This window comes from Salvelinus sp. IW2-2015, linkage group LG4q.1:29 (genome assembly GCF_002910315.2).
Source record: "Salvelinus sp. IW2-2015 linkage group LG4q.1:29, ASM291031v2, whole genome shotgun sequence".
NCBI classification, from domain to species: domain Eukaryota; kingdom Metazoa; phylum Chordata; class Actinopteri; order Salmoniformes; family Salmonidae; genus Salvelinus; species Salvelinus sp. IW2-2015.
Genome location: NC_036842.1, coordinates 52,300,180 through 52,322,469, shown reverse-complemented (window position 1 = coordinate 52,322,469; position 22,290 = coordinate 52,300,180). Strand labels below are relative to the sequence as shown.

The following is a 22,290-nucleotide window of genomic DNA, read 5'->3' as shown; positions in this document are numbered from 1 at the left end:
TGATAAACCAAGTTTTGAGTCACTGCCTTGCCCATTGTAAACTAGACAGTGCTGGAGATGACAAGGTGTGTGGCTGCTGTGACTCCACCAGCACTATGAGAAAGGCCAGAGATATCTCCATTGAGTCAGCTATATATATATATATATATATATTTTGTTGTTGTACTTTTACCCCTTTTTTCTCACCAATTTCATGATACCCAATTGGTAGTTATAGTCTTGTCCCATCACTGCAACTCGGGTATGAACTCAGGAGATGCGACGGTCGAGAGCCATGCGTCCTCCGAAACGCGACCCTGCCAAATCGCACTGCTTCTTGACACACTGCTTGCTTAATCTGGAGGCCAGCCACACCAATGTGTTGGAGGAAACACTGTACAACTGGCGACCGAAGTCAGTTTGTAGGCGCCCGGCCTACAAACTGGGGGGCTCATTGATTCAGGTATGACTTGAGTTTTCAAATTCACTGGCTTAACATTTTAGCTTCCTTAAAAGGTTCTTCAACACAATTGATCTGGCAAGTGGAGGCCTGTTGGGCTCATATCCTAACAACCCTTACCATTGTGCCCTTGAGCAAGGCACTTAATCCACAACTTGCACTGCAAGTTGGCACTGCAGCTTGACCCTGTGCTCCTCAACTGTGTGATGTGTGCTATTCATAATTGAATTTGACGTAAGAACTTGCCCCTTGAGGGAATTTGTTTTGCACATTCAAAAGCATTGGTAATGTAAAAATGTGCTTTATATGATCATTCTATTCCCATTAGTTTACTTTTCTTTCTCCCAAATGTGCAGTGTGAAGCGCTGTCCTCAGCCCCATATCCATCCAGGAGTAGCTTGAGAGTTGATATGATCTACCTAACTCATGACACTGAATAGGCTATACAACATGCTTTAAATGAATGGACATGTGCTGCATGCTGCTTTGTTTCCATGTCCATATATAATTTTTGTAAAATTTTGGGAAATGGTAGTATTTGTATTTAAGTACTACTTAAGTAGTTTCTTGGGGTATCTGTACTTTACTATTTATATGTTTGACAAATYTTACTTCACTACATTCCTGAAGAAAATKATGTACWTTTTACTCCATACATTTTCCCTGACACCCAAAAGTACTCGTTACATTTTGAATGCTTAGCAGGACAAGAAAATTGTCCAATTCACGAACTTAAAGAGAAAATCCCTGGTCATCCCTATTGCATCTGATCTGGCRGACTCACTAAATACAAATGCTTTGTTTGTAAATTATGTCTGAGTATTGGAGTGTGCCCCTGGCAATCCGTAAAAWAAAATATATACATACACACACAACTTGCCGTCTGGTTTGCTTAAAATATGGAGTTTGAAATTATTTATACTTTTACTTTTGATATTTTACTATATTTTAGACTTTTACTCAAGTATCTTACTGGGTGACTTTTACTAGTAATTTTCTATTAAGGTATCTTTCACTTTTACTCAAGTATGACAATCGGGTACTTTTTCCACCACTGAAAGTTTCTTGGAGGTTCTCAACTAAGAAGAAGAGAGCATTATGTGAATTAATATCACAAACAGAAATAGTTATAAGTTATAAGCCCCCCCCCATCCCATGCCCCTCATTCACTGCCAGTCAGCCTGTCATGGCCCATCGAAACTCCACCTAGACTATATAGAGATTAATTTTACACATAATAGTTAGCCTAAAGACGACATTAAATTGACAATAGTCTGATGGTTGACAATGATCAATTGTCAAATTGTACATGAAGAGACGGGCACAGCTTCRAATTGACAGAGGCAAGGGAACAGAGCGCCAAAAAGTCACTTTTACAAATCCTCCCACAGTCACATGCAGGTAAGACATTTTGATTTCTATATAGTATCAGAAAGGGCAGATTCTGTAGTTTCTAAAACACCTTTTAAATAACTCAAATTGAAGAGGTGAGCTCTTTTTCAAAATATCACTTTTCCAAGAATAACCGCTGTTCCATGCGTCCAACATGTGATCACTCGCAGCAGCATTGTTCAGGCTTGCAAAGCTTAGTAACATAAAAAATAGGCTATTCTGTTCTTTTGAAATGTTTACATAATGTTTCTTTGTAAAATGCCATTTTGAYGGATTTCTTTAAAGAATTCAACAATTGAATTGTTGCGTTTTTTTTTAGTTTTTTTTTTTACATATAGCCCACAGCAGGGGTAGACAACCATATTCCTAAAGTCCTGCAGGTACCAAACTGAGCTACTTGTGCTGGTCATACATTCAGTGTTGCCAACAAATTTTCAGGGTAAATTGCTAGAGGCAGGTTGATTTGTTGCTAAATGACGTTGTGATGTCATTGCGTGATAACGTAAACCTGCGTCATTACGTAGAACAAACAATAACGTTACTCAAATTGACTGGCCGTGTGGACTGAGTGTGTGACAGAGAAAATCGTTTTTGTGTAATTTAGAGGGAAAATGCGTGCATTTGAGCCACTTTTCAAAAGTTGCTAAAAGTTCCAAATACATTTTTAAAAGTTGCTAAATTCGTTGCTAGGTGCTGTTTGAAAAAAGAGTTGCCAGGGTAGTCTGAAAAGTTGCTAAATCWAGCAACAAAATTGCTAAATTGGCATCACTGCATACATTACACAATCGTAACAACTTGGACGTGCTCACGTTTCCTGATTTCCTTGTCACAAATCTTTAATTCAGTCCATTCTCAACCCYTGGATGTGGGCGCTCACATTACGCGATTATTCCCTAGTTGATCCTGCCCTGCGTTTTTCAGTTGTCGGAGGAAGAAAATTCGGACACAAACAGCAAGCTGCTTCATTAGTGTGCATTACTATGTGCAGAAACAGAAAAAAAGAGACTGGGGAGTAGAATATGGACCCACAGACATGGAGAATATGGACTGTCTCTTCTACGGCGGGAATTTGAGGCAAAATAAAGCTTTTTTAAATAAAGTTATAGCCTAAAGCCGGTATGTGTTGTTGCTTTCCTCCTTGCTGTCATTGTTTTGGTCTCACATGCTGAGTGCTCATTGACTACTGAAAAATGTTGTAGATATATTCCAATGAAGTTAGATCAATAATTGTCATTTAAATATACACGTAGGAAAGCCTTAAGAAAAATAATCCACTTGTTTAGAGAAAAATGTAGTTAATTTTTGAGTAAAGTAATATGTTGGATGAGTGTGTTGGGGGCAACTCGCCCCCCCCTTCCGGGAGCTAGGTACCCCCCCCCCCCTTCCGGGGGCTAGGTACCCCTTTATGGTAATGAGGGTGTTTAGACAATGACTAGCCCAGTGGTGCCCAGTTTATGCTAACTTGCTAGCTAGCAACTTCACTAGCAGTACGAGATATCACACCAAAGAAGCCATTAACGATAAGTAATAAACGAAAGACGTCAATTCAACAAGCATATTTCACACCACAGGCTGCTGAATTTAAGATAACTTTAATTAAATTTTGATTTCGGCACAAATGAAAATRTGGCACCCCCATTTATTGATGTTTCAGCATTGTCTCAATATGAACAGTCCGTCGTTCAACTAGCCACGTGCGACACCCACACGCCGTTTCAAGCCTACTAGAGTTAGCGGCAAGTGGACAAGCAATATCCTCCATCATAGTAAGGATGAAGCCTGAGCTGGATAGCTTTAGAAAAYCCTAAGTAGATCTAGCTTCAATCACAGTATACCTATCAGGGTAGCTTAACCATTGCCTACAGTAACAAACTAATAAAAATGCTATTATGTTCTTTAAAAAAAATCTGTATTCTGTTACCTAAGACCTAAATAAACACAACCACATTTTTTCCACTAGCAAATATGACATTTATTTGACTTAAAATCTTGACATCGAAAAGACTCATCATTGGCTCGAAGTGGGGTCCCTTGAGGCTAAAGACCCCCCCCCCCAAAAAAAAAAACACTTCCGTGAAGTGACTTTTTCATAGCTGGTTAGGATAATTAACCTGGTACATTAAGATAATTCGGTTAAGGTTAGGAAAAGGGTTCGGGTTAGTGAAAATGCTCTCCTACAAAAAATAACTTCCAGTCGCAGCTGTATGTTTTTAGGGAGTCCCCCTCGAGGCCTTTAGTGTGAAATCGACATCAACTTTTATTTAAAAAGGTCAAAGTAAAACGTTTGTTTAAAATGGTTTTAACCTCTACGGGATTGGTGTGTGTCCCCCCSCAGGACGGTTGAGCTAACATGCGCTAATGTGATTAGCATGAGGTTGTAAGCAACAAGAACATTTCCCAGGACATAGAGATATCTGATATGGGCAGAAAGATTAACAAGAATAAGCTAACTGCACTGTCCAATTTACAGTAGCTATTACAGTGAAAYAATACCATGGTATTGTTTGAGGAGCATGCACAGTTATGAACTTAAATGTATCAATAAACCAATTAGGCACATTTACATGTTATCTTTGTTGTTTGTGTGGGGGGAAAAACAATTGTTGTCCTGCTAGAAATTATGACAATTCTATAGAAGTTTCATAAGTCTAGTCAAACACACATTGCTGTTCTGAATATGTAGCCCAGGAAAAGTCAAGTTACACTTGGAGATTAAAGTATGATACTTTAAGTGTAACTTGACTTTGCTACATATTAAATTGAGAATGTGGAATAGTACATGCTGGAGTTCCTAAAACACCTCTAATCAGTTTAGAGGTCCCTGTCTTGACAAGACTGGCTCCAAGACCTATGTTAAAACTACACAATTGGAAAGACAACTGACCTTGAGTAGTGTGCATTTATATGCGCCTTGGATACTAAATTGCTCCTGCTGCCATCTTGAAAAGAGGTTGTGAACATGGCCTTTGCACAGGTATATTATGGCTATTCATCACCCCATAGTGTTTGAAATCATAGCTCATTGGATTTTGGGGGGGATTTGTGCAGGAAATGTAAATGTAAAACATGCTAACTTGGGTGATGATGACTTGCATGGGATTTTTGGGACAGAAAAGCCAGATAAACAAAACCAACGCATAGCTTGCCAKCTCTCCTTGTCCAAAGCCTGCTTACCGGGTAAGCGGAAAAACGATTTAAGTTTGTAATTTGGATGAACTATCCCTTTAACGTTGAACAAACACGATCCACAAAGCAACACAAGTAGTGAGTGACATTTTACGAGCCATCATTCATYAACAGCGGGGTCTATGGGTGTCTGTGTGGAAAAGCCTCTTGAGGAAGAAGAGCTGCAGGTAGCCCACCATGATGATGACCACACTCTGTACCGCAGACCACCAGGTGACGTAGTTGTAGTTGAAGAGGAGAAGGTAATGGTCCGCACCTCTCCTCATGCGAGCGTAGTTGTAGTGCCGCCACATGTGTAAAATGTGACCTTGTATCTTGTTGGTACTCTCCTAGAAAAAGGTTAGACATAATTGATGACATGTTTTCTAATCTGTTCAAATTGACATTATCAACTATAAGCTATAAAGGCTCAGTGTACACTCCGGTTGTACAACTGATGTAAAAGGCATTGGACACAATGGTTGTGATGCATTATATTTTTCAGGAATTGTCAGCACAACAAAATGTTTACACAAGCACYGTGGAGACACCACACGAGYAGTGTAAATATTTGTGTGCAGACAAACTCATCAGAAATATCCTTCAGATTAATTGTGAAAGTCCAGAACACTCTAGTGCAGGGACATCATGTACCTCAATGTTGGACAGAGTGTTGTTGAGGACTTTTTCTCCTTCCTTTGTCTCTCGCTGCATCTYCTCAGCACCCTCATAGTACACGCCGAAGTTGAGAAAGACTCGGACGCCACCAAAGTGGTTCTTATAGTTCCCCAAGCACATCTGATAAAAACCTAGAGATCGCAAATGGTTAATTCTCATCAACATGACAATTARCTTATGAACATAATACAAATGAAAGATCACAGATGTCTGTGACTTTACCGGTCACTTCAGTTCGGAAGTTGATTTCGCCAATGGTGTTGTCTGTTGAGGCCATGAGGGCCCCTTCTGGGGAAATGACAGTCACGTAAAGATGGTTGTCACTGGCTAGTCCTGTCACCCACTGGACCTGCACACACACATGGAACATTGCACAGCCATAATTACCTGATGTCCCTTGATAAAATGTGTTATTTATGCACTACTTGATCTTGGTAAAGCTACTGTTAAACACACACACACAGCTACCATTTTATCACAAAATGTATTTTTAGTCTTCCATTCAGTTATCTTAGTTCTATGTTTAAGCTAAGCAAAGATAAGAAGATAAGGAGTAAAATGTTTAGCTAGCTGATAAGTCCAAGGTCATGTAATACAAGCCAGGTTCTATAAAGTTACTGGGCTATTATTACATGATAGCTTGTTCCTATACTCTTCATCAACTAAAAGTTATCTTCAAACAATATTATTGTAGCACATTTTATTGGCACAATACTGCGCAGATCATTTAGCAAAGGCAGGGAGTAGTCCCGAAAAGGGGGTTTGAACTTGGGACCTTGTAATTGTCAACCCAACACCAGCTGTTCCCTCAACCTCTTGATGAGGTCGCTAGATGTTGGGTTAAGACAGTATGGACGTTTGGGCTCCCGACTGGCGCAGCGGTCTAAGGCACTGCATCGTAGTCACTACAGACCCTGGTTCGATTCCTGGCTGTATCACAACCGGCCATAATTGGGAGTCCCATAGGGTGGAGCACAATTGGCCCAGCGCCATCCGGGTTTGGCCGGGGTAGGCTGTCATTGTAAAAAATAATTTGTTCTTAACTGACTTGCCTAGTTAAATAAATGTTAACTTAAAAAAAAAAAATGTAAAATGTGCTTACCATGTAGGTTAGGTAGAAGTTCCCACTCTGGTGTGCAAAGTGCCAAAAGCACTCCAGCCCCGAGGCTGGCACCACGATGGCAAAGGCATATCGATCGGACCCTCGGAACAGGTTGTGGTCCTTCAGGCCTAAGCGGGGTTCTGTCTTTTGTCCGCCGCCCCCATGCCCCATAAGGAGTATGACGAGAACAGAGTACCACACCTCAACTTGCATGGTCTGCATTCATACACTCACAAAACTCATACTGTTTGGGAGTGGTAGACTAGAGGTAGCTACTTTTTGTTTGAGCCAATTATACAATACTGTATCACGCCCAGGAGAATGATTAACCACAGTTGTGTTCATTAGGCACCAAACAGAAGAAAACTGAGTAAAACAGGGAGGAACTAMCTGGACCAGTTCAAATAAGAATTGCTCATTTTMATTTTCCATTGCGTACTGTTAAGCTTGTCCCATAATGAACACGACCTAATTGTGTAAAATAAAAAGGTGCTCAACGGTAACGTTCTGCTAACCATCACTGAGTCAGAACACAGAAACTCAAATCCACAYCAAATATATGCACTGGAATGACATTTGTCAAAACGTGTGCGACTTTAATCAATTCCAACATAGATATATAGGGAGCAGATCCCATTAGTAACACTTACATTAACAACAGGGTCGGGGTCAATTCGATTTTAATTCAGTCAATGTAATGGAATTTAAGGCTGCGATTTTATCCGATCAGTGGTAGATCAGCGTAACAGCGCACTTGAAATTCAAAGGTCATTAGAGATTGAGCCAACATATGCAGTATTTACCATGAACGCAGTCTCCACAAATGCAGGAACATTGCCTTTAAAAGGTGCATAGCCGAAAAGGGGCGATCGGATTGAATCCCGGCCTTAATTGTTGACGGCGTTGTTACTGGTTGACTGAATTAAAATGGAATTCATCCCAACCAGGGCACATGAGGGCACTGAATACTAAAAGCACCCAGGGACTCAGCAGCGAGATTTCTCTGGTGCTTCTGTAGTGGGCTTGGTGTTGAAGAGCCTCTTGAGGAAGAAGAGTTGCAGGTAGCCCGCCATGACGATGACCACACTCTGGAYCGCAGACCACCAGGTGATGTATTTAGAGTTGGAGAGGAGGAGGTAGTAGTCGGCGCCTTTCCKCATGCGGCCAAAGTTGTAATGTCGAAACATGTGGAAGACGTAACCCTCCACGCGATGGGAAGTCTCCTAAAAGTGGTTTGGAGAGTAGTGTTGTTAAAACGTTATTATTATTTAACACCAACTGACATGGTTAATGCTGGAGATATTACTCAATGAATGTATTAGGCCTATATCCAGACATATATTACCGTCATTGACTAAGTCAAATTGTGTAAATGTAAAAATGACATTTTAGCAAGTAGTTACACCTACAAGTATTTTAACAGTATGTTGTCGTTTGTTTGGGCATGTTCACATTTTAGTAACGTATGATATTGTCACAGGTGTGACGAATGCCCTTATTACTGTCCATGGCCATATATTGAGAGCAATGTGACTGGTTCTCTATGTGATTGTCTCTCTTCAGAACCCTTGTTTCTGTTGTTGGAGGTGTGGTCGCCCAGGTGCAGGGCTTAGTGGCTGAGGAGGTGTTGGATTTTCTATCATTAGTATTATGTTGATGGAATGATGACTAAAGATGTGTTATGCTTTCCCTGCACTGAAACAGGTTTTCTGTTTGATTTGATTGTTTTGTCTTATGTCCTCCCTCCATTTTGTTTGCAAACCTAAAGTTATCCTAAACCTAAAGTTACCTAAAGTTATTGTGGAAGCTGAAACTCGGAGGGGGAGGGAACTGTTACCTGCCWTGGGGTGTAGGCGGATCTATGGTACTGAACTGAGTTTAGTCACAGCCCTCAGTCACAGCCCTCAGGATGTCACATTTAGCAGCAGTCGGCAGGGTTTGGGACTCAATGAGTGGCATAACATTGAACTGTGCTGGCCATGTAAGGTATAACCCCTGGGTAGTCTACTGCATGTTGTCGCCCTACAGGTTGTTGAGGCCTCAGGCTGGTGGAATTGGTTGCTCCCTCCCCCCTTTGCAACCACTCAGAGCATAAACAGGGGCCCTATGGGCAAGTTATTATACTAAGATACAACAAATCATGCAAACTATTTACTAAACTGAAATAAAATGATTACCAAAAAAATGTAGTAACCCCAAAAGCTTGTTTTTTAAGCTTTTGGGGAGTAAATCTGCCGGGTAAATGAGGCCAGGATATGGCAACGATTCAGGAGATAGCTTGTCTATCAATAGCTAGCGGGGAAAATTTGTCTAGGTAGCCAACTTGATTCTTCGTACCTGTACTACTAAAGTTAAAAAGCACCCGTTTGGTGTAAACATGGGTGAGATTTCTTCCATCATATTTTTGTTGCACCAGTCTTGGCACTATTCCTTTTAAATCCATGTCACATTGAGATTGACTTTCTAATTTAAATCTAACCTATGGCCTGACCCATTACTTTATTTATTTCTGCCCACACCCCAGTTGCAAGAACTGCCATCCCAAACAACAGCARGAATGAACAGGGTTCACAGGATGACAAAGGACACAAGATCAGTTGGATAACAAAGCAAGCACCATCGTGTAAGAAATATCTTCCTTTGTGTACAATCAGTGAAAGCATTACCATGTTTCTCTCAATACCACAAGGATGACTCAAGTAGCAGTTGGTCTAGTGCTGTAGGTTGGTTCTTTGAATGCAGCAGGTAATCATTCTTAGTCATTACTTAATGTATTTGGTTTCTCTCTCAATTCTGGGATCAATTTGATTAATTGTTTATGTTAAGATTTGTGAAATTTTAAGCGTTACTGTATTTCTTATATTGCGCTGATCTTTGAATTCTGAGACTTTATTGTCAATCTGTGTAAATGATTCAAATCTGATGGTACACCTCTTCAATATGTTCAGACCACATAATAGGTCAACAATATGTGATTATACAGGTATACTAAATCGTGATTTCAACTGGTTATTCAGTACAGCACCGTAACGTAAAAACGCAGCCATCGTGTTCTGGAGTCGGGTCTGTAAGAGGAGTGGCCTGGAGGCTGGGCCAAGGAAAAGTGAGCAAGTGGAGCTAAAGCCATGCACCCAAGGTCTCAGACAACACAAGGATGGGTGTTGCAGAGCTCCCAATCACATAAGGGAGAGAGCGAAAAATGAGCCTGTTACTGACTGAACCATAACGACTTTAAAAAGAGGACATTTGAAAGAAACTGACTGATTTAAATGTGATTTTGAGTAAGAACTTCTGCCAATTGTTTTGTACTTAATTGCCCTAAATTTATATTTACAAAAAAAATTGGAAACGTTAMATTTTTTGTGGGCAAGTTAGTCACAGGTGTGACAATTAGCCTCCATTGCTTATCACGCATGCATCTGCCTTCTTGATTGATCCTGTAATTTCATTGGCTGTTTCTTTAAATACCGTCTTTTTTTGTTTGAGGTGTTGCTGTCTAAGTTGAGAGAATATATTTGATTTATCTTCATTTGAAGTTGAATTAATGTTTAGGTAGTGCTTCTCTCAAACTTGCAATAAAACCTGTTTTTGTTTGCATATTTCATGGCGTTCTCCTGTGTGTTCCTTGTCCTTTGACCAGGCTTAARAACGAGTAGTCTGAGGTTGGTGGAGAAGGAGAAAATACAATGTGTAAACTTGCAAGTTGTTGTTGACCTTGATTTTGCCACTTAACCCAAACTTTTAAGCACAGCATTTGTAACATATTGTACGAATTGGATGATGTAATACACAAAAAACGGGGACCTGTTCTGGCTCGTGAGCACCACTTTCAAAACTACTGGCTGAAATGATACAAAAGTTCCTGAGCATCACTTTAAGAACCTGCATGATAGTCAGAGCTCCCCATGCTCTTCTTTAAACCTCACAATATATGATATGTAATATTGGACAATAAGATTTTGTTGTGTGTATGCTGACCTCATTAATTTCCATGTAAATGGACAAAAGTTATCGTAACATATTGGATCGCACATGCAGTCAAAACCCAAATAGAGCATTACCTCTATGGTGGACAGAGTGTTGTTCAGGTCTTTTTGGACTTTCTTCTTCTCCTCCTCCTCCTTCTGTTTCTGTTGGTCATCAGAACCATCGTAGTACACCCCAAAGTTGAGGAAGATCTGCATGCTGCCAAATCGGTTGTGGAAGTTGCTGAAGCACATTTGATAGAAACCTAGAATTCAAAATAAAAATAAGTTACATACTTCCACCACATTTCAAAGCGTGTACTACGTTTTTTTGTTATGCACCGTGTGTGTGTGTGTGTGTGTGTGTGCACGTTCAAAAGGAGTTACAATGTACCGGTCTCCTCGGCTACAAAGTTGATTTGACCCGTAGCTTCGTCAATTTTGGACAACAGCAAGCCTTTAGGAGAGTTGACAGTGACGGATAAGTGTCTGTCGTTGCCAACACCAGTCACCCACTGGACCTAAACGCAGACAGATGGCTCTCGTTCACTGTCATATGGGACGACCATGTGCTGCAAACCATATGTTGGGGGCTCTGTAGACTGCCTCAGTAAATGACAATGGAGTAAGCCCTGAACAGATTGACTTTTTATCTGAATATTATATATTTTAAGACTTTTAATAAAATGTTCAGGCCAAGCCAGGCAATAATTATTAGGCATAACTGTCCATGATAAATATTTTGCACAAAAATATATCCGGTTATTGTACTACTAAACTGGAATAACGTCTTACCATGAAAGTCAAGTAGAAGCGCTCCCCTTGGTGTGCAAAGTGCCAGAAGCACTCCAGTCCGGAGGCACGCAGCACGACAGCAAAGTCATACTGGTCCGCTCCCCAGAACAAGTTCTTGTCCGCTGGTAGGTCCGGATGGGGGTTCGCCAAACCCTGACCCCCCAAACCMAATAGAGCCAGGAGCACAACTAAGGATACCCCACATAACATGGCTGGTCCTCTTGAAAGGATATGTATTTATAGCAATGAGGTGCAGGTTATTACTGTCTGCCAGTGTGGATGTGTCGTGGCTTGTGGGACAAGAAATGATTAACTACAACCCATACGTCTGCTTCACTAAAAAGGTGGGGCTCCGGGGTGAAGTTTCCCCAAGGTACAGATCTAGGATCAGCCCCCCCTTTATACACAACCAATAGTGGGGGAAGTGCAAAACTGGCCCAAGGTCAGCGTCTAGGGGCAACTTCATCCTACTCCCTATGATGGGTGGAGTTGTGTGGTATGGGAAAATACAGGTCCTTTCACATATGGCGTTGACTAAGCTGGTTCCAGTTCCCTCCCTAGCCTTTCCCCTCAKCCATAACCCTTTAGTGTTTGCGGATCTGAATCTGACAGGTATAAGCAGTGTAAAAGCTGAAGCTTCCATTATATTGCTTCCACCTCAGAGATCTGCCAACATTAAAGGGCTACAAGAAGGGGAAGGGAGCGAATTGGGACCAGTGCTTCACATACGGCTTTCTGTGTACAGCAAATCATTCACCAGTTCCAAGTGGGCTTTTTGAAGTGCTGCATACTGGATTACCACTCTTCTCTTCTATACAGTCAGTAATATTGACAAAGAAATCAGGATTTTAGAGGTAGAAATTAAGTTCATTTACAATGRGAGCCCGGTAAAAGTTAGCAAGAAAGGGTTCAAAACAGAAGTACATAACATACTCTATAATCTCATAACAAGAGCATTTAAAAACAGCCAAGTCCTCATACATTACTTTATCCAGTCCATCAAATGTCCAATGAAAAAATCATAACGGTTAATCAGAATTATTTTCAGATCAGTATGATAGGAACTTCCCCTGTATACATAGGAGAGTATAACATAGGAGTGTATAGCATGGAATACTTGAGGGAAGCACATGCACATACTTGTGTGAAACTCATAAGGTTGTGTACAGTACTGTATTTAGACTTGATAAAGTAAATACCATACAGTACCATGTAAGCTTTTGACTGTTTGAGATAATCATCGACTCTGCTGGAGTCACATAGTCCATTACACACAAATTACAATTTTAAAAAGGTAGACTCAGCGTTATGACGTTGCCACGACCAGCACCGCAGACATTGAGATGAGTGTGATGCAAGACTTGGCTCTCAGAGACACACAGAGTATCTGCCAATATGCACGGGTGTGCTTCACGCTGCTAAAGTGGTAGCTACGACGTCACCAAAACAGCAGAAAAGTTTAGCCTCGCGCTTCCACGCTCTTAGTTGTTGCGGAAATTGGCCCAATATTGCTGTTAACTTCGTGCAACACTGAGTTTACCTTTAAATTAGAGCACAGTTTAAAAAAAAATATCATAGCATTCTTACTTCCTATTAAAAGAACCATGATGCTAACGTTTGGCTAATGAATCCAGTTCCTATGCCTTTAAAAATGGTCAACTTCACAGCAAATTCGTCAGACAGATTAGTAAAAGTTGATGTGATTGCCTCATGCAGAATCCAAACTGCTGATTATAGTAGTTCTCTACCATCTTGCTGCCATTAATTATTCATATTTCATATGCCTCCTTCCCCACCTCAACTCATCGAACTCCTACAAGTGGTAAACACACTTTTTTTGGTATGCAAAAACAGGATTCGCCAGCAATATATCCAGCAATATACTGTTTTCATTTAAAAAAAGTATGATATGGTTATAGTAGTGGTTAACACCAATTCCAGCGCATTGTTTTTCCAGAGGTGCAGCAATCTACGGCCAGGGAAGGACACTTAAGCCTAATTTATAACCCTACATACGGATGCAAGATCTCCAATTAGCCACGTAAAATGGCGAACCCTACATAGTTCCGTAGCCAAAATACACAGACGTGTGCAGTCCAGCAATTTGTAACTCGATACAAGTACAAGATTGTMATTTTGAGTAGCTAATTGAGTTCTTGCGTTGCGTATGTAACGTGAGGTATAAATTAGGCTTTACTCACTCACACCCCCCAGAGTGAGGAAGAGCAGAAAACAACAAGTGTCTTTAAAAGGAAGTCAATAACTAAACAACAGAACAGTCCTCTTGAGATACAGTGGATCCTCCCTTTAGGCGGCAATTCAGGAAATGTTTACTGTGTAGTATGTTGTGTTTCAGTCTGTTTTAGGACTACAGTACACTTTCATTTGATCTTTAAACAGTTTGATGGGTCTCTTGATTCCTGCTCCATGTCAGCTACAGGGAGACGTGATGTTCAGAAGCACCATTGTCCATGCGGTTGTATAGAACTTGAGTCTTCCTGGTAGCTGGCTCGTGTTCATTAGGGCACGCAATGGAAAATATTTAGCAAAATAAAACAAAAATGTACGTTTCTTATTGGACAAGTCCGCATAGTCCCTTTCCTGTTTCAATCCGTTTTCGTCTGTTTGATGCCTAAATGAACAGGACCCTGGTGTCAGAGACCGGTTCCGAAGATTGTTCCAGACAGTTCCTGTACAAAGCTGCTCATAATGTGAGGGGTCAGACTGAGAACTCGGCGCCGGCTTTCCGGGAGCTAGTGGTGAGTAGCCGGCGCAGTCGGAGACCGGCAAACGGGTTGATCCACAGCAGTGACGGCTGGCCCCCAAACACGCTCCTCATGCCCTCCCAGCGAACTTGCCTCTCCCACGTGGGCTTCTCATTCTTCAGACGCTCAATCTCCTAGTAACACACACACACACTTTTTCAACTTTTTCAATAAAAATTCAGCTAATGGGCAAATAACCACAATGGTAAATTAGCCTGCCATAGGTCACGAGTCTCATCAACATCACCACCACTAAGTTTCTACTTTCTTACATTATTAACAGTTTTATGAAGGAGGCTGATGTCTCATTTGTAAATAGGCCCCATTTCCCTCCTGATTCTATTGACAAATGGGACTTCACTACCATGGCCATGTGCTTGTTCAGAGGGGCAGGACACTTGGAAACAAATCCCAATCATGCAGAATAGAGAATCTTATTGTTGATAGAACTGGTCAATGTAGAATGGCGTTCTGTAATGCCTTTGCCCTACTGAATAAGCCCTGCATGTCTATCTATGGTTTGTCTATGTGGTTTGGCTCCTCACCGTCTTGTTGCAGATGGAGTGGACCTGAGAATGTAATGTATAACATGGAAACAATTCTTAATCATGCACAATACTCTATCTACATTGTATATCTAAGGTCGTGTGTTCAATTCCCACAAGAATCACATAACACAAATTGAAAACGTAGGCAATCACCGTGCAGAAACTTACTTAGGATAAAAAATGTAATTTAAAAAAACGTCTGCTAAGTGGCATATACTGTTAATCTCCTCACTGTCTCATCATTGCAGATGGAGTGGACCTGAGTGCCAAACATGATAGCTGTGAAGCTGAGGAAGAGGAGGCCCTCAAGGCAGAGGAAGATCATCAGCATCACCGTCACCGGAGGGGAAAAGTCACTGCACTCTGGAGGGGCAGAAACATCATCCAGCATAATGACATCAACACTGACCTCAATGTAGTTATATTTGAAGCKGCAATCCTGAATTTGAAAATCAAAAAAACGGCTACACCGCCACTTGGTTTGCTATAAAGCTGAGGGATGGGGCAAAAGAAAAATAACCACTATCAAATTCATAGATGGAGCTATGGATGCAAAGAATGATAGTCCACTAAATTAAAATGGTCATTTTAAGCATATTTTGAAGCTGTAACATTTTCTGAACAAAAACTTTGTTTACAAGCAATCTTACAATGCTTATCATAAATAGTCACCCCCTTGGATTTCTTCACATTTTATTCTGTTACAAAGTGGGATTAAAATGGATGTAATTGCAATTTTTTGTCAACGATCTACACAAAATACTACGTAATGTATATATGTTATTACATTTTTTTTTTAAACGTTATACATACAGTTGAAGTCAGAAGTTTACATACACCTTAGCCAAATACATTTAAACTCAGTTTTTCACAATTCCTTACATTAAATTCTAGTAAAAATGCCCCGTCTTAGGTCAGTTGGGATCACCACTATATTTTAATAATGTGAAATGTCAGAAAAATAGTAGAGAATTATTTCTTTCAGCTTTTTTTTTTTTCTTTCATCACATTCCCAGTGGGTCAGAAGTTTACATACACTCAATTAGTATTTGGTAGCATTGCCTTTAAATTGTTTAACTTGGGTCAAACATTTCGGGTAGCCTTCCACAAGCTTCCCACAATACGTTGGGTGTATTTTGGCCCATTCCTCCAGACAGAGCTGGTGTAATGGAGTCAGGTTTGTAGGCCTGACTCGGAGTTTAAATGTATTTGGCTAAGGTGTATGTAAACTTCCGACTTCAACTGTACATACACACACACACAGACACACACAACCAGTCAAAATTTGACACACCTGCTCATTATTTGTCATATTTTCTACATTGTAGAATAATAGTGAAGACATCAAAACTATGAAATAACACACATGGAATCATGTAGTAACCAAAAAAGCGTTAAATCAAAATGTATTTTAGATTCTTCAATGTAGCCACCTTTAGCCTTGATGACAGCTTTGCACACTCTTGGCATTCCCTCAACCAGCTTAACCTTTCCAACATTCTTGAAGGAGTTCCCACATATGCTGAGCACTTGTTGGCTACTTTTCCTTCACTCTGCGGTCCAACTCATCCCAAACCATCTCAATTGGGTTGAGGTCGGGTGATTGGGGAGCCCAAATCATCTGATGCAACACTCCATCAAAATCCTTCTTGGTCAAATAGTCCTTACACAGCCTGGATATGTTTTGGGTCATTGTCCTGTTGAAAAACAAATKATAGTCCCACTAAGCCCAAACCAGATGGGATGGCATATCGCTGCAGAATGCTGTGGTAGCCATGCTGTTTAAGTGTGCCTTGAATTGTAAATAAATAACTGACACTGTCACCAGCCAAGCACCCCCACACCATCAGACCTCCTCCTCCATGCTTCACGGAGATYATCCATTCACCTACTCTGCGTCTCACAAAGACACGACGGTTGGAACCAAAAATCTCAAATTTGGGCTCATCAGACCCAAGGACAGATTTCCACCGGTCCAATGTCCATTGCTCGTGATTCTTGGCCCAAGCAAGTCTCTTCATATTATTGGTGTCCTTTAGTAGTGGTTTCTTTGCAGCAATTCARCCATGAARGCCTGATTCACGCAGTCTCCTCTGAACAGTTGATGTTGAGATGCGTCTGTTACTTGATCTCTGTGAAGCATTTATTTGAGCTGTAATTTCTGAGACTGATAAGTCTAATGAACTTATCTCTTGGTCTTTTTAGTATTCCAAGTGACGCTGGTTGAGAAAATGCCAAGAGTGTGCAAAGCTTTCACCAAGGTGGCTACTTTGAAGAATCTAAAATATATTTTGATTTGTTTAACACTTTTTTGGTTACGACATGATTCCATAGTTGTTATTTCATAGTGCTCCCATTTTATGTGTTGTGTTGGATTTTCACCGAACTTAACACCTTGTATTTAGGACTTCACCATGCTCAAAGGGATATTCAGTGTGTGCTTTTTATTTTGCCCTTCTTTGCGAAGCATTGGCGAGGCTCCCTGTTCTTTGTGGTTGAATATGTGCTTGAAATTCACTACTCGACTGAGGGACCTTAYATATAATTGTGTGTGTGTGGTATACAGAGATGAAGTAGTCATTCAAAGATCACGTTAAACCCTATTATTGCACACAGAGTGAGTCCATGCAACTTATTGTTTGATAATTATTTTWAATGTTTTAATTACGAACTTCTCTCATCGCTGCAACTCCCCAACGGGCTCGGGAGAGGCGAAGGTCGAGTCATGCGACGCTTCTTAACACCCGCCCGCTTAATGCGGAAGCCAGCTGCACCAATGTCCCCMCCACAAGGAGTCGCTAGAGAGCGATGAGCCAAGTAAAGCCCCCCCAGGCCAAACCGTCCCCTAACCCAGACGACGCTGGGCCAATTTTGCGCCGCCCTATGGGACTCCCGGTCACGGTCGGTTGTGACACAGCCTGGGATCGAACTGGGTCTGTAGTGACGYCTCAGACCGCTGCGCCACTCGGAGGGCCCATTGTGTGATTTGTTAAGCAAATTTGTGCTCCTAAATTTATTTAGGCTTGCCATAAGAAAGGGGTTGAGATACTTGTACACCCATGACATTTGAGTTATTTATTTTTTATACATTTGTGAACATTTATATACATTTTCTTTTAACCTTGACATTATGGTGTATTTTATATAGATCCGTGACAAAATAATCACAATTAAATCAATTTCAATCCCACTTTGTTATGCAACAAAATACTTATGATGGGTACAGTATTTTGGCAAGGAAAATCCCAGATTGTGTCTTTAAACAGGGCACATTGAAGTCAATGTAGTTGTATTTAAAAAGGAACAGTATATTTAGACAACGACTCATATAATGACACTCACCACTCCACTGGACTTTGACACAGGTTACGAACTGGTACCCACTCAGGGTGAGAGCGTGGGTGGAGATCATCGCTATGTACATCTGAAAAAAAGAGAAGGAATTATGATGTTTCCTTGTAGCAATCAGTTAACAGGGACTGTTTGGTTTACGGGCTTTTATGATAAGCAAGGGGAGAAGATGTCACAAATAAAGAGGACAGCCTAATAGTTGTCAAACCCATTGTTCCCATGCAAAACTACACAATAGCACAAAATAGGGATGTCAGTCGCAAAAAATATATATATTCATCATTTTGCCCTATTAGTTGATTAATTGGACTGATGTACTAGAMATGCATTTCGCCATTTCCATTGTGCATCTGGACTTAAACAATGTGGATCTGAGACGGAACTCACAGTGAAGAGGACAAAGAAGCGCTGGTTGTTCTCTCCGACACAGTTGTTTACCCATGGACAGTGGTGATCCATCTTACGGATGCAGCGCTTACAAATACTACAGGAGAAGGAAACAAAACCATGGTCATTAGGCACCAAACGGAAGAAAATTGACAGGGACTACTTGGACTGCTCCAATACAAAATTGTCCTTTTTGTTTTCCATTGCAAAAGTTTTTYTACAGTGTGGACTAATGAACAGGACCCAGCATATTGGTCCGAAATAGGGAATTTTGCCTAGTTACTCGACCAGGAAAAAACCCTTGCCCTAGATACCATAAAGCATAATACAGAAAGCACACAACGCATTTCTTTCTCACCTGCAGTGGTGGGCTCTCTCAGGTTTGATGCTGCAGCATTTGGGACACTTATAGATGACTTCTCCTGGTTTCAGCTTCAGGCTCTCCATGTATTTCTTGGTGGCGTTGCCTTTGGGCACAGCTCCCTAAAAACAGACACAAGGATGGACAGAATGGACACAGGCAGACTGACAGGAGGACATGTTTGGACAGACTCATTCAAAACTTCAAGGAAACTCCTCGTAAGTCAGTTCTTTCATTGCTAATAGGACAACACACGGTTCCTATAATGTGCCCATGAGCAACAGAGTGCTCTCATATGACATTCTTTCTGACTGCTTATTTTACTGCTTGTATGGTCCGTCTTGCCCTCCATTCAAAGTCACTCCCTTTTTCAAGTCACCCAACATTACAATGCATCCTCATTTCTTTGTTACGGTGGGCCCTAATGAGCACGGCCCTGCAGTGGTCAGTTCACTCACCGGGTCGGTGAGCATGGTGCGCAGGTGCGAGCTGAGTGCCAACACGGCCAGGCAGTTGAAGACCACGCCGTTGACCACAGCGTACCAGAAGCTCTTGGAGGGCAGCAGCATGACAAAGGTGACCACAAAGTCGGCGTAGAGCACCAGAAACCAGGTGATGAAGGCACAGACCATGCCACAGCCGTCCTGGATGAACCACACCCGTTCCGCTTCCCCTAATGCGGAACCCGCTGCAGCCTCCTCCCTGTCCAGCAGGGGGTGTTGTTGCTCTACATCTCGCAGCCGATGACCTGAAGACATGCTGCCCTGCAGGGAGAGACAGAAGAAGGGAATATGAAAGCACAGAAAGAAAAATATAGTATTTGTTCAAATAAAACACTTTGGTCTAATTGTGGACATAGGCTATTAAGCCCTACTTCGTGCCCATTGACTAATTAGGCGTACTTTGTACTCACTTTTTGTTAGTGTCCTTTAGAGTGCCATTGTGTCCAATCTTCAACACTACTGATGAGAGCATCCAGGGCCTGACTTCTCAGGCCACATAGTTGAAAGTGAAACAGCCTTGCTGTAACAGGGGTGTATTCATTACAGAAACCATTTACAGTTTAAGAATCAAAAGGAAGCAAACATAGAAAATGGATCGAAAGGGGGAGTGCCCTACCTGGGGTGTATTCATTACAGAAACTGTTGACCGTTAAAGAACCATACGGAAGCAAACAGCAAAAATAGAGTTTCTATTGGACACATTCAGGTAGGTCCCTCCCCGTTTCGGTTGCTTCTGTTTAAGCAGAATGAATACACCCCTGAATTTGTCCAATATAAAAACTCTCGATTGCGTTTCCATTTGTAATAATTTCTCCAAACAATTGCAAAACTAGCGTTTCTATTAGACAGATTCAGGTAGGTACCGGCCTGTTTGCGGAACCTGTCCAATAGAAACGGACATTTTGGTTCGTTTGGAAACTGTTTTGTGTAATGATTACGGTGACAGTTCAACAATCCATATCTATAAATCAGAGGTCAACATCTGATCCAGTAACAATGTTGTGTGCACAGCAGATGGAATACCATTTGCACATCCTTTTTAAACAAAGACCTTTGAGAATATGGCATTATGCAGCTTGCTAGCTAACGACGTCGTAAACACATAAAAAGACAGCTAGCTAGCCCTCCGTGGTGGTTGATGTTAATAGGTTGTGCAGTAGCAAAGTTCATTCAACTACTTACGAAACAAACGATTGACATCCGACAGTAGTAAGCTAGTGGTGTCAAACTTATCTCATTGACTGATGATGGTTAGCTAGGTAACGTTAGCACTTCTAGCCAGCTSTCGGCTAACATTTACAACTGTCTAACATTAGTGAGCAGCTGTAGGTATTTGCGCTAGCATTATTAATGTTAAATATTAAGTAACTAAATGCTTACCCTTAGACAGTTTACAAGTTTCCTTCTGATGGAATAAGGCTTCAATTTCATTCATGACAGAGCCCCACTCAAGGCAAGTAGCTAGGCTAACGCTAGCTACACAACAATGTTTGGGAAGGTGCATTTCCGGTATTGTAGAATATTTTGAGAACTGTCCAATTTTGTTATGATCAGATTTGTATACTTTTTTAAATGTTTTAATCATTTAGCTACTTATTTAGTTTATTAAATCAGAAGTTTTTGTGCAACAGGCAAATATTTGCTTTTTGTAATTACAAAAAGTATGTAAAGAGACTACTCAGTAAACCTACCTGTGTACTGTAGGGTTTAGCCACTGGGCCCCTCCCATATTTATGTTACCCATGTTACTGCAGGTGGTGGGGTCCCAGGCAGTACTAAACAAGGTGCTATAAAATCTTAAATTAAGAACATTTTACATTTTGGAGGATCATTCCTGTAAGAATGTGAGAATGCATAAAGCAATAACACGTTTTGAAACAGGCCCTGAAATAGTTTGAACATACATTCACATAATTCAATTACAAAGTGGGACTTTAATTCAATCATTCCTTGGTTATGGAAACCTAGTTCTAAAAACATGAAGTGATGAAATTATGTGGAAAATTCCGTTTTAGACCAATACCTTGACTCTGTGTATGTATTTTTCTAGTATTTTTCTAGTCAGTAGACCCGTTATCACTGAATCTGATTGTGTGTCGAAACCTGCTTGGGATCTGCTTTTGTTTTGGTCAGGGGCATTGGTATAGCATACATTGTTCACTGACTGTAATTATTATCTAACATGATGTATGCTCTGGCAGTGAGCTAGCTCGAAGGACAAGATTAATGTCCTAACGCCAAGACTAATGTWCTGCATGTATTGTAGTCTAATCTTCTTAGAAATTGTTAAACAAATATGTGGCATTTCCTGTCTGAAATGTGCTAGTTATTGTTTTCCCAAATTAGTGTCATCCCAAACTAATGCAATATGGTGTAATTACAGACCGCAATTCTGGGCATTTCTTGATGTGGTCGTTCCTTGGTATCAGGAAACGCCCATTGGTGCTTGCCATTGGTCAATTCCGGTGTTTTGAGAGTGATGGTTTCTCAACACTGATGATTTTTGTACATCGCATGTTTGGATAATGAATGTGGCAGGTTAGGATAATTAACGTTGCAGGTTAGGATGGCGGGTTAGGAGAATGAGGTTAAGGTTAGGAAAAGGGTTAGGCGTAGCTACAACGATACAGTTGTCAACAACTGTTGTCCCCGACGCGAAAGCAATGACCACGGACCAATGGCAAGCATCAATGGGTGTAACTTGATATTAAGAAATGCCGATATCAGAAAACGCCCCCTAATTGCAGTCTGTAATTACATCCTTCTCAACTAATGTGCTAACTAGGTTTGAAAAAAATCAGACCTGGGTTCAAATACTATTTGAAATAATTTCAAATAC

At 41.0% G+C, this 22,290-nt stretch overlaps 3 protein-coding genes across 4 annotated transcripts; all 3 read right to left on the bottom strand.

Annotated features, from left to right (window-relative positions):
• Positions 1-3,407: 3,407 nt before the first annotated feature.
• Positions 3,408-7,054, bottom strand: LOC111962137 (transmembrane emp24 domain-containing protein 6-like). The gene is given in 4 exon segments (XM_023984988.2): positions 3,408-5,346; positions 5,651-5,805; positions 5,897-6,023; positions 6,777-7,054. Coding segments are annotated over 4 exon segments (729 nt in total). The 5' UTR covers positions 6,999-7,054; the 3' UTR covers positions 3,408-5,121.
• A 282-nt stretch (positions 7,055-7,336) lies between these two features.
• Positions 7,337-12,281, bottom strand: LOC111962136 (transmembrane emp24 domain-containing protein 6). The gene is made up of 4 exons (XM_023984987.2): positions 11,537-12,281; positions 11,136-11,262; positions 10,838-11,007; positions 7,337-7,999 (listed from the first exon to the last, which is right to left on the bottom strand). Exons 1-4 carry the CDS (start codon positions 11,744-11,746, stop codon positions 7,763-7,765), a joined length of 744 nt encoding a protein of 247 aa, XP_023840755.1. The 5' UTR covers positions 11,747-12,281; the 3' UTR covers positions 7,337-7,762.
• A 176-nt stretch (positions 12,282-12,457) lies between these two features.
• LOC111962133 (palmitoyltransferase ZDHHC7) lies at positions 12,458-20,971 on the bottom strand. Of its 2 annotated transcripts, none has more exons than XM_023984983.2 (8): positions 20,832-20,971; positions 19,862-19,971; positions 19,407-19,712; positions 18,946-19,070; positions 18,588-18,684; positions 18,192-18,273; positions 15,082-15,212; positions 12,458-14,435 (listed from the first exon to the last, which is right to left on the bottom strand). In XM_023984983.2, the coding sequence occupies exons 3-8, from the start codon at positions 19,704-19,706 to the stop codon at positions 14,256-14,258; spliced, it is 915 nt and encodes a 304-aa protein (XP_023840751.1). In that variant the 5' UTR covers positions 19,707-19,712; positions 19,862-19,971; positions 20,832-20,971; the 3' UTR covers positions 12,458-14,255. The 2 variants fall into 2 exon arrangements, with proteins under 2 accessions (XP_023840751.1, XP_023840752.1); XM_023984984.2 differs by having other exon boundaries at positions 19,862-19,967.
• Between the last annotated feature and the right edge of the window lie 1,319 nt (positions 20,972-22,290).

Bases quoted from the DNA above. Each gene is read 5' to 3' on its own strand.
- LOC111962133 (XM_023984983.2), bottom strand. From the start codon at position 19,706: ATGTCTTCAGGTCATCGGCTGCGAGATGTAGAGCAACAACACCCCCTG. The intron at 18,274-18,587 runs GTGAGTTCCGTC...TCTTTTTTTCAG, and splicing joins GCTTCTTTGTCCTCTTCACT to ATGTACATAGCGATGATCTC. The intron at 14,436-15,081 runs GTGAGGAGATTA...GTGTGTTACTAG, and splicing joins CCATCTGCAATGATGAGACA to GAGATTGAGCGTCTGAAGAA.